Below are 12,832 nucleotides of genomic sequence, written 5' to 3' on the forward strand. Positions count from 1 at the left end.
AGGAAAGAAAGAAGCAGCGGTATTTATCTGAGCATTTCCAGAGAAAGCAGGCCTCAACTGCAGACTTTCAAAGGTGAGGCTGTCCACCAGGTTACAGGAATTTGGCTGAGTGATACTGGGCAAGGGCTTTTGTTGTACCTTTAAAAGCCAGTTAGGGTCTATGCAGCTGGGTTCCCAAGTACTTACCACCTCATAGGCTTCTCTTTCTGGTAAGCAAGTCCACTTACCAACCTACTCAGCAACAGTAGTCGTGTAAAGTGTACATGTAACAAGTCACAAGTTGTTCCATTTATTTGAGTAAATATCTGGTAAATAAAATCATCAGTAAACATTACAAAATTAAATACATTAAAAAAGCTTGCCAGTATACATAAAATTCACAAACATGTACTTCTTTTGAAAAATAAAATATGTTCAGAGCACCCTTGATATAAAATGCCTGACTAGTGTCACCTACCAGCATATGGTAGCTTATTCAACGTTTTAGTTAGGACATTTTCGAGGAGGGAGCAGGGATCTCTCTTCTATTCTTGCTTTTATTAAGTACGAGAACCCAAATTATAGTCTCCCTGCTTCTCAGGGCAGAGCCATAAACATAGACTGTAATATTCTTTGCCTACTTGAATGGGAGAGGAATCTTCACTTGGTTAAAGACCACGTCACTTAATGCAAGACAGTGCTTTTAAGTCATTTTGGTGGTAGCACTGCCTTTTCCTCCACTGTGAAGCACCCTTTGAATGGTGATGGACATTTCTCTAGACATCACTGCAGGCCCCTTTTCAGTATAGGTTAGCACAGTTCCAAGACACCATGAGGTGGGGAGGAAATGACCTGGCAAAGCATCAAAGTTAAAATAACTTTAAGTCTACAAATTAAGCCCTTAAAATTCCCAATTCTCATATGCTGCAGTCTAAATACGGAGATATGATGAAATTCTTCACTGGGTTGCTTTAAGGGTACTTAGAAAAATGGCAGCACTCATTTTAGTAATCTAAATTGGTACCTTCTGGTAGCAAATTTGCAATAACCACCATTTAAATAATTTACTGTAACAAACTTTTCCTTCCATCCATGTGAAACAGTATTCACAACCCACTTTATAATTTATGTACAGACAAGCACAAGAAACTTGACATCCATGAGTTAAATGTACAACCAACTTAAAAAACGTTATCCAGCTAGTTGCAAGGAGAAGTCTCCTAGCTCTGTAAATTTACAAGATCTTCTGGTTCACCATGTAGGCTTGCTGCCCCCCATCACTAACTCTTGGATTCTTCTCTTGCTTCAGTAATCCTCAAGTGAAAGTTGAGCAGCATCCAAAACGTTGATATTCTTGATAAAAAAAATAATCGACATTTAAAAAAGAACCCTTAAAACACACAAAAGAAATTCCTTGAGTCAAAACTGAATGAAATCAAAAAAGTTGTGGAGAAAGACAACTATTTTAATAAAGGTCTTGTATTCAAAGTCCCATTTCCCTTGCCATGTCTTTTACAGAGTGCTACTACTTCGAGTTATTTATATACTCTTCTTTTGAGGGGGACTGAGTTTCCTCATTCCTCTTATCCGAGTTAGCAGCTCTTTGATAAATTCCTAGGAAAAAAAAAAAGATTAGAAAATATGAGTAGTTTTTAAGATCCCATAACACCATGATTTTGAGTTTAAAAAAAATAATCAAAGCAAGTTACATTTCTATTTAAGCTTTTACTGCTAAGCTGGAATTTCTACAGCCTGATCTGTAGGAATCTTATGTGCATACACTTGTCACATATTGGAGGAGTGAATAACTGTTTTTTCCTCTGCATGAGTGTTCTGCCTTAGTTGCTAGTCATCTTCCAGCCTTTTACTACACAGGGCCTTCTACCAGCTGTTGAATCAAGTAAAATCTACGACTGAATACAGTGCAAATAGTCAAAGGAGCATTCCACAGTTTCAGCGTGCACAGAAATTAGCACTCCTGCCAAAAGAGGTGTTTGTCTCACCATTTTCCATGCTGGCACTAGCATTTTGGTTGGCTGCATATTCAGCTGGAACAGAGAGCTAGTCTGGCTACAAACTCAGCTGTTTTCCTGTTGCCCTGCTACTTTCCAAGCTGGCTCAGCTCTCTGACTGGGCTCACAGCTCAGCCCCACACCACCCTCGTGCCAGTCTGAGGGAAGGCACGACCAAGGAGCCAGAGGTAGCACCACTGGCTTATTCTGGGTGAAACTGGTTGTGGAGCTCAGCGAATGACACTAATCTGAAACAAAAGACATTAATGGACCAGGACTCTTTTCACAGTGACATCTTCCCCAGCTTCAGTGGATTTTCTCCTTTTAAATTGTGAGAGAACAGGAGCTTAAAGAATTGCACCATTATCTGAAATTCTTCTGGCATACAATTTCATATAATAATTGCAGATGCACTAAAAGCTAAATCACCCCCTTACTGTCACTCTGGGAGAATGATGTTTACCCATAGCACTGCATATGCACCTACAAAAAGGTCCTTATCTAGAAATCTTTGAGCTTTAAACTGGGAATGTAATTATGGATTTAGTCAGGTTGATGTGCAAGGACAAAAAGCATGACTTCCTAGCTGAATGCTCGAGGCTAAAAATTCCAGTGAGCAAGGTCACCACCTACATGACAATACAGTACCTTTCCAAATAAAAAAAGTCACATTGAAACACATATTATACAGGTGCTACAGTGTGCGTACGGAAAGTCTCTGTAAATGTGTATTTTCACTTGACAGTGGTCAGTTTTTTTCTGGTGAAGCCACAAACCTGGCAGGTGTCACCCCAACAGAGCAACTTCCTTTCCTGACCATGTGTGCACATCTATACTGCACTGCACGCACGGCTGTACCATGGTTTAAGTACCCACGCTAGCTGTGGCTTCAAGTAACAGCACCAAAGGCAAAGCACCACTCCTATCAATGTGGGCTACAAAAGCTCATCAAGAACCTTGCATATCCCATCTCTTGCTTATTTGTTAAGATCCAAAATCCTCCCTCCCCATCCCCTAGAAGCTGTATTTTTCCAGATATGTACAGGCGACTGCAACAATAACCTCTCGGAAATTGTCAGAGAATAGCACTTAACCATTCTGAGGTCAGAAAATGGACGGAGACAGTTTTACCCTAAAAATCCACGGCCTCCATTGCACTATGCGTTGATCCTTTCAGCACTGTAAAGGCCTGCCAGACAAAGCAAAACTAACGTGGTATGGTGCTGTTTGAAGGAAAAAAATCTTGACTCAGAGGGTGGTGAGGCACTGGCACAGGCTGCCCAGAGAAGCTGTGGATGCCCCATCCCTGGAGGTGCTCAAGGCCAGGCTGGATGGGGCTTTGGGCAACCTGGTCTGGTGGGAGGTGTCCTGCCCATGGCCGGGGGGTAGAACTGGGTGATCTTTAAGGTCCCTTCCAACCCAAACCATTCTGTGATTCTATTAAATACGCTTTAGGATTATTTTTTTTTACTATTGTATTAAATGAAACGCTGCAGTGAAATCGTTATAAAGATAAACGTTCTAAATTGATCTTAAAAGATTTTTACTTGGGATTAAAGCACTTAGTATTGCCTTTCAACAGCTCCTTCAACAAAAAGTTAAACTCTTATCCCAAAGCATCGGATTAAGACAGCTTCAGAAAAGAAAGTGCTGAAGTTCTGTTCTTCCCTTTGGATGACTTGATCAGCCTTCTGTTAAAGCTACCAATATTCTACATCGCTCTCACCTACCATCAAGGCAGCAACAAGATACTGCAACAAGCAACTGTCCAAGTGCTTCACGTAAGTAGGAAGGAAGGACAGGGCATCTGCAGAGTTGACAGGGAAAACTACAGGCATTATTCTGGCTGTAGCTGTGCAGGGTATACCTCTTTGAAAGGGCCCTTTCCATTCCTTTGTCCATTTTCTGCCATAACTCAGAAGAATTTGGAGCAAGTTTCCCTTGGGTATGAAATGCAGCCAGGGTTCAGTTGCTTTTCAACACGACACTACAGCAAAGGAGGAGAGTTCCTCCCCTTGTTGTGGTAGCACTACAAACACCTTCTTTTGCAAAATAATCTATTTGCTTGATGTTTTCAATCTTAAGGGCACCAAGAAGCTCCTTAGTGCATCAAAATAAACCAAGCTGCGTGGGGGTAATCCCCTAAAATAAGATCTGCAGTAAGTGAGGCTGTTTTCTTCTGGAAGGGGAAGGCAGCCATACTCACTTGAAGAGTATATGTAAAAAGAGTACATATAATAATTACAAATGCTTTACCCCTCAGGAACTAATTTTCTTGAAATAAGGGCTTGCAGTACCGAACAGCAAAACCCTGCAAGAGCATTCTGTATGTGGCAGACATTTCACACAGTGCAGCAGCGCTGCAGAGCACATCCCACAGGTGTGCAAACCAGAGCACTGGCTCAGTATGTTTCTTATTTGCTTTAAGTATCATTTTGCATCTGATGCTTGCACTGAGCCTGTGTTTTTTCATACATTTGTGCTCTGGTGCTTGTGCCTTTCTTGTTTTGCGGCTCTCCATTAAGGAAGAGCAGCATTCTGGAAAAGATGCACATTTTCCCTCTTGGAGGCAGAAAAGAAGGCTTCACAACATTTTTATAAGCCTTCACTTTATAGCTAACTGAGTCAGCTTTATGACACACGGTAATACCCATTTATTTTCTTTAAACATCACTCAAAATTGCAGTTTTATTCCTTGTGGACATTTGGGTTGAAGCTTAATAGAAGGCTTAATATCCACATCTATCTCAACCTCATACACAAACCTCATTTTATACAGAGCATTTTCTTGAAATCCCCTCTAGGATTTGCGCTGAAGTTTAGCATCATGCGTTTGAAAGCTAATCATGCACCAATCTAAGTTAAAAGTAGTTCTGTAACACAGGTTGGATTATCTACTTATTAATACTTATTTGATTCTCATAGTTGGAAAACACTTAAAAATAACTCAGTTAAGGACTCAAGAACTCACAAACTATTCCTTTGAGGGCTACAGCCAGAAATACACAGGGCACATCTGTACTTTTAATAGAAGAAAAATCCAGTGCCAACAGTTTGGGCCTTGGTTAATGGAAAAAAAAAAAAGAAAAATGCACATAAACCTAGTTTAAATTCTTTTCACAGATTTTCTGCAAGGAGATCACCTTTGAATACAGTTTTGTTACAAGTATTGAGAGTCCTGCTAATTTACAACACAGAATTGTTTCTAGAAGACGCATCTTTCTAATACTAAAGGCAAATTCAAGAGATAAGCAGAGACTAAATCTACGCTTCATTTGAACTCATTTATATTCAGCCTTAGGCAGTTGTCTTCTCCCTTGTCTAACACTTTTCCTAGAATGTAAGGCATTCAGTTCAGCCAAAGCATTCATCTAATGCAGAACAAAAAATAAAGAAGGCTGAATTATCATTTCACCTTTGTTTGCAAAGGGGAGGAAATCACCTCTCTGCTTTGGAGGTGTGATTCATTGTTTTAATAAGGTCATTTGACAGACAATGAATTTGAGGCTTACTATTCAAGTCTTCCAATTAATTCTGGAGACTAATTAGACTTTGTCTCTCCAGATTTCTCTCCCACAAACAGAACACATGTAATAGGACTAGGTCTTAAACTAAAATGAAGGGTGTCTCGTGCTCCTGCTTCGCCAGAGCATGAAATGAATCCTCAACCAGCTTTGCTCCACAGCTTTACTTCCCTGCAGTCAAGTCAAAAATCAAGATTTCTTTGACTGTTTGCCTGAGGCTATTTCCTGGAGAAAGCCTGATCAGTTGAATGTAAAAAGCTGTCATCCTGGAGAGCACTCTACACAACAGCTTGGGGAAGAAACTCAAAAATGACATATGAAGGGGGGAGTAAAAACAAAAGGAAGAAGGAACCCTACTTCCAAACACCTTCCCTTCCCCACACGCTCAAACCTTGAAACGGGGCCAGAAGCTGTCTTCTGTTAGCAAGAACTGGTGCAGCATCTCTGTGGCCTCACTGAACAATCCTAGCAGCCAGCCCCGCCAGTGAGGCCACGGCACCATCAATGCCCAGAGGAAAATCCACAGCAGCTGAGTTTCTTGATGAGCCCTGTACAAGGAATTGACTATATAGGACAAAGCTTAGCTGTGGTCAGGACACACAGTCCAGTTATTCTCCAATTCAGCAGCGGGTATGCAAGCACAGCTTGTTGTCAAATCACCATTTGCCCCTCCATTCTTAAAACATTGCTATGGGTCCTTCTAAGGTGCGTTCATGAGTATTTGCTGAAATGAAAACATGCAAATTTAATTCTCTCCAACACCGTAGTACGATATAGGACAGATCTCAGCAGCAGGCATATAAACAGTGTTAGTTCACTGAATTCAAAGTGGTCAAATGGATAAACAAGAAAACATGTTTTTCTAGAAGTGCTTGTCTGCATTGTTTTAAATATGCACATTTCTTAACTTTTTTCTTTACAAAATGCCCTATTTGGATTCATGTAATATGGACATATAATACAGTTACTGTTACTTAATAATTACCATCCATCAGCTGAGCTGCCATGAATGAGCTTGTAGGCTCCCCAGGATGTAAGGCAGTACACTGCACAGAGGCTTTAGGACACTTCTTCAGTTTCTATTACTTAGAATAGGCATCCCACGTACTGCTGCCTTGTGATTATTTAAATAACATATCAGGACCAAAAAATAGATGATCTTTCAAAAGTTTAGAAGTACCATTTCAAAAGGGTTGAGCCTTCTATTCATCTCTGTATACTAAATACAAACATTATTTGAAGACATACCCAAAATAGTTTTAAAAACCACAGTGCTTGGACCACTCTAAAAAGCTGCATCACAAGCCTGTCATTTGCTCCAACTAGAAACTAAACTTGGGGAAACATATAGTTAAGCAAACGCCTCTCTACCTTTCTCAAAATTAAGTGTTAAAAGCTGCTAAAATAGTCCAGACACTGAAGTAACCCTGCGTAGTGTATTGCTTAAATCTCTGTCCAAATTTTTCTGAAAATATACAGCAATTTAACACAGGTTTTTTTTTGGAAATAACGTTGAAAATTCTATTAATTAAAAGTTCCCAGCAAAAGAACTTTCTTTTATGATGCTACTTCATCTCCTTTTTCTCCTCTTTGCACTGAGCAAAGAATTATACTAACGAGACGGTCTGGATAGATTTAATCCTGCCTGCCTCAGTGGAAGAGATCTTAGCCCATTCGCCCAGAGCTTGTATATTCCTATGAGAAAAGAAAGAAACAAAGAAACACCAAACTTCATTTATTGCGTTTTCCTCAAACATTTCTGCAAGCACTGTGTAGCTCAACCACAGCTTTGAGTCTGTACTCACTCGATTTCTCTCTCACAGCAGTTTGTGAGTCTCCGTATTTCTCCTGTCATCACTTTGGCAGTCCCACCAGCAGATGCTTTAATTCACATCAAGCCACCAACACTTCGGATGTTCTCCAAAGTCCAGTCTAAACAGGTGGTCTTGCTATTTAGCCAGTTTCCTTCACAGTTCCCTTGTTACGTTCACCACTAACATGAGATTCAGAATTCCCTGTGACCTCTGTTGAGTCTCTCCACCACACAGAACTGAGGGAGCCACCTGAGAAAGGTCTGGGTGGGATTTCGCACAGGCAGTGCGTGGCACAGAGAAGCACTAACTGCCCTGGCCGCATGGACAACACTTTTCAACCACGAAAGTTCAGGTGCAAGATTTGTTTATGATGCTGATTTTGCCCATAGCATACCCTTTACTTTTATGCAGTCCCAGAAATGAACTGCTACCTTCTCAAAACAAGCCGTGGCTTACATCAAGACTACATGACTTGTACGACTTTTGAACTAGGTATGATAGTACCAGAAGGGAGAAGGGGAAGCGGAGAAGCATAAACTGTTTGATGAATACTCCAGCACTGTTTAATTTTGCATGATGGGAAGATCATTGTTATATGGCAAAGCACTGTCCATACTGGAGACCCAAAGCCTACACCTTGGGTTGGGCTTCTCAGAAGAGAAGTTGAATACTTCACTTCGGCAAGTGCAACTTACCTACATGGAGCAAGGAGACTTTGGCTCAACTGAAAAATGTCAAGTATAAATACGGGTCACATGCTGCACTGACTAGCACCAATAAAAATACATACTTCAGAGTTTGCTAGTTACTAAGTGCATCTCTTAGACACTGTTGTGGTTTTAATGTTCTTTTGGTTTTGTTCTTTTTATTTATTGTTATGTTCATAGAAACTGCCAAGTTGGAAAATTATGCCCAGACATTGTTTTTAGCGTCTGGCACACTTTACACAGCTAATGCTTATCACTGAATGACACATCAGTTACAATGGACATCAATCTTGATTAGCAGACCAAATTTTTGATATAAGGATCATTAATGTAAACTTAATAGTACACAAAAAATCATACTATGTGCGCTTTCCTAATTAACATTTTTTGCCTTGTTTGAGATTAAGCCACGCTTTACAGGAAGGTTCCCACATTAAGCATATTTCCATACAGATTAAAACAACAGCAGTAACTGCTTCCTTAGGAAAGCTTTTATAATGTTCGAGCACATTCAACAGCCTAGCTATAGTTCCTTGTGTGGTTTAACCCCAGTATGCAGCTAAACCCCACTCAGGTGCTTCCTTTAGAAGGTTTCACAGCAGTTCCTCCTAAGTTACTGTCAGCTACTGCCTTTGGCCGATTTATTACAGAGGCTGAGAACAGAGATTCAAAATTCCTGCCACCTTTCAAGTGACCTGGATAATTCTGTTTCTTCTGATAACAAACCATCCAGAATACATGCATAAACTCCTCAGTTGTTCTTTAACCTTTAGTCTAAGTGGAAGAAACTAAGCAAAACTGACTAAAGATATTATTTGTTTATTTATTACAGGAGGCACAAGAGCTTCACGTTACTGAGTTTTCTGCCTGTACTAGTTTTCCTTGTGTTCTCAATAGCGGAGACATCATACTACATATTTTTTCTCCAGTTAGGGCTTACAGCCTTTCTCAAACCGTACCTTTCTTGATGCTAAAGCTGCTGGTGGACTTGATGGATTATATTTGATTGGTAAGGACAAATTCCATCAGCTTACATCTTTTCTCCATAAATTAATTACCTCAATAGTTCTCAATGGACTGCAAATAGGAAAGGATTGCAGATTTTCTAGAAGAGTGTGGATCTTCATAAACCAAATTTAAGCCGGCTTACAGGTTTTTCTTAGTCCACAGTTGGCAGGTGAAAAATCACTTATTTTTAAATGGCCTAAATTAGCAGTGATGTGGTATTATTGGGCTTCTCATGCTACAGATGAAGAAGAAAAGCTGCTGTTGTGAAAACAGTCCCAGGCAACAACACCCAACTATCCTCACAGTAGACTGGATTAAGTACTTCTCTCAACTTGGCTGTCTCAGGAAGATTGTCAAGGAAGATGGGTATTTTGCCAGGTAAAGGAGCTGCCTCCATTCCACCAGCAGAGGACTAAAGAGACAAGTCAAAAATGCAGTATTAACATCTCACCTTATCCCAGTGCCCTGAGAGCAGTGTGGCACCAGCATATGTGTTCAGGACGCTGTTTCGTGTGATCTGCCATGTAACTTAATTTACCTGCACTGCACAAATACTTTCTGCAGTTCTGTAAGCAAGCTTTCCAGTGGAAAACTCACTAGCATCTGTCATGTATCCCTGCAAGAGCTCTGAATTTTGTCCTTGTATTGTGTCAAACTTCAGAGCTGAGAAATATGTTACATGTTCAGCAAATGAGGAAGGAAGGTAATTATCTGATTCTCTGCCTTCTCCATCGACCTTCAGCTAACAGAGGGCTGTAAGACAGAGTACACAAGTGGCTGCTAAACTCTTGGCAACCTGTTCCTCCCACCCACTCACGACCCCCACTTTCTCTCCCTGTCCTGTGACAAGAACCATAGCAGGCTCCAAATGCAGTATCAGTCTTCAGACCCGTATTACAAAGACAAACCAGAGTTCTAAGGCGCTTTATGGAGAAAACTGAAGGAGGCTGACAGGGGTCATCTGTAGAGTAGCACTGCTATAGCGAGACACCTGGGGATTTGATATTTTGGCACAGCATCTCAATATTGGGAGATGTGCGTTACCTGCTGTAAGGAAACCACGAAACAGCAGAGAACATGTTATACAAGCGTCTCCAGGCGAGTCTTTCTGGGCCAACTCCCTGCACTGTCAAAAAGTTATTACCAGCAACTGGAACAGCAATTCTGGACAACTTTCCCAGTCTGCCACGGGAATCAATAAAAATGAAAAGGCCCCAAAAAAAGTATCTGGTGGGCTGGGAAGTGTCTATGTAACTGTGACGGTGGTTCCTCCTGACAGTCTGACTGTCTCAAAAGCCCAGCCATTTAACTGGCTACAATTACAGACATTACAGCACTGCTTATCATGGAACAGGAACCAAGCTATACGGCAGCCTTGTTTCAAAAACCACCAGCCTGAAAGGTTACTGACTAGGGGGATGCTTTAAGCCATCCACTCTATTAAATACTTTACAATGGCTGTTGGTCAGAGTGCACTGACTGTAATAAACTGAAATGAGAAACAAACCAGCAGTCCAGACCTTGTCATCTGCTTCATTACTCTAGTTATTGCACTTGTTTGTTGTTGGTTTTTTTTAATGAGCCCAAGTTTTTTCAAAAATATTTACTCTTCCCAGTAAACATGCATCACTAGATGAGAAATAGGCTATATTGGCACTATACATGTTAATATTCAAGTTGAAAGTTGAGTACTTTTAACTGAATCCCACTAGTTCAGGTTGCCCCACCACAATTTCCACTCACGGAAGGAATTAGCTGAGGAGTGTATCTACATAACAGTTTACAGAATAAACAAGTTTAGTGCCAAAGATAAAATTACATGGCTTGAAATTGAAAGGCACACAGCCTAATTCTCAAATTAAAATTTCATGCAAACATAGTAGGTTTGGGGGGGGAGGATTGACCATATGATAAAAATTGTGTTTAGTTCTCTTGTATCATAACAGCTCTAAGCATCAGTAAAGTCAATCAGGACATTACAGACGACAACACTGGTACTTCAGCTGGTACAAACAGCAGTCCCACCACAGAGCTCAGTCCTGTTCCTACTGTAGTCAAATGAAAGGCATAAACATTCCCAGCAAATAAAGCCCCGATGTCATCAGCTCCCCATGGATATTCCTATATTAGCTTTATCATAACTAAAATCAATAAACAAAATTACTTTAACTTGAGCATAGCTATACTATCCACAGGTGAATAGAATTTAAGAAAAGTCTTTTTACCTCTGTTGGTTTGTAGCAATCTACAAGAGTTTCCTAGAAGCAAAACATGAAAGCATTAGTTTCAATACGGAGCACCAGTGAACATAAACAACTCTACAGCAGGAAACCTGACAAGGGAGTGGGGAAAGAGAAAAGGAGCAAGAACCAGGCACCACTGGATGGAGATGCTACCAAACACTGAGCGTTGTAGCAATGATCACCTTCGCTCCCCAGGTAGACCAAAATGATTTGCAGCTGGAGAGAAATGATGGCTACTTCTTCCAAGTTGGAAGGTACAAAATCCCCTCCTCCAAGACAACTGGGGAGAGGAGAATCCAAGAACATTTCTCCCAGCGATACGCATGTGAAACTAGCTTTCTCTGAAAGCACCACAATATTTGCAATGCAGAAATACAGACGTTAGGTAGGTCAGGCGCTCCTCGCAGGGCAGCTGCAAGCTGCTAGTTTAAGCAGAAACAGCAAAGCTATTTATGAATGCTGAGTAAACAGCCTGGGGACATGCCCCACGGTCCTGTGGCTGGGCAGTGGGCACTGAGAAAAGCATGCCTATTAAGGCACTCCCAGCAGAGATGTGCACCAAAGCACCAAGTTAGTGATTTCCTAGAAGTGGGCTGAAGTGCAAACCACTGCTCTGGTACAGGTTTCCTTCCTTTTGTGCATCTGGCAAGTTTATAAATGGAGTCCCTCACGTGGGTTTCACATCTTAGCTGATATATATGCATCTCATTTAAGACAATTATGTCTCTTTTCCTCTTCACCTCATTCTTCCATTCATTGACTTTTACCACAAGCAGGATTCAGAGAACTGGTTTGAACTGTACAAATTCAGCAGACAGGTTCTGAATTTCCCTACTAACTCCTGTTGCAGATCATCTCATCCCTTTGTCACACTTTTAAATGTGTTACTCCATGATAATGTGATGGGTTCCAATTTCTAGCTGGTATAGCTAGAGAAACAGAGTTTCCAGTATCCTGAGGACAAGGGAGAATTTGTGGTCTGTATATGCACACATGCATATTGCTGCTGCTGCAGTCAAGCAGAGAAACTATCGGGTCATCATAACTGCCTCTCAACCACACACATTTTATATACTTATTTTAAAGAAGAAAGAGGAGGAAATTGTAGGGCTTTCTAATCTGTCTTAGCATATCCCCCTATATTACTGGATCCTTTGAACTTTTATTTGCTCCCGTTATCACTTACCTTCCAGAAATATCTTATCCTAAGGGATTTTGATTACCTTCATACAGCCCAGTAGATTATGCTAAACTCAAAACTTGGAACCTCTCAGCTCTAATGCTACACTGACAGCGGATTCAATCACAACGAAGATATCAACCCAGGTGCATTAATTCAGCCGCATTCAGATTTAAAATTAGAAAATAATATTACCTGTAATTTGAGAGCTCTCTCCTCTTCATTGGCTGCGTCGAGAAGGTCATCGATGTCAATTTCTACATCTGGCATCTCTTCTTCCTGAAAAGGGAAAACTCCCAGTTAGTTCACAGAGATAGCCTTTAATTAACCTAAAAAGCAGCCTAATGATAGCACCCATCTCCCAG

At 40.8% G+C, this 12,832-nt stretch overlaps 1 protein-coding gene across 1 annotated transcript in view; it reads right to left on the minus strand.

Annotated features, from left to right (window-relative positions):
- Positions 1 to 266: 266 nt before the first annotated feature.
- The window catches only part of PPP1R14C (protein phosphatase 1 regulatory inhibitor subunit 14C), a 52,262-nt gene continuing 39,696 nt past the window's right edge, over positions 267 to 12,832 (minus strand). The window contains exons 2-4 of the mRNA XM_040552657.1: positions 12,663 to 12,746; positions 11,270 to 11,302; positions 267 to 1,593 (exon numbers count right to left, since the gene is read on the minus strand). Coding sequence (XP_040408591.1) covers positions 1,519 to 1,593; positions 11,270 to 11,302; positions 12,663 to 12,746 — 192 coding nt within the window. The 3' untranslated portion in view covers positions 267 to 1,518. The remainder of the gene's footprint in view (positions 1,594 to 11,269; positions 11,303 to 12,662; positions 12,747 to 12,832) is intronic.

This window comes from Cygnus olor, chromosome 3, assembly GCF_009769625.2.
Source record: "Cygnus olor isolate bCygOlo1 chromosome 3, bCygOlo1.pri.v2, whole genome shotgun sequence".
Lineage (NCBI taxonomy): Eukaryota > Metazoa > Chordata > Aves > Anseriformes > Anatidae > Cygnus > Cygnus olor.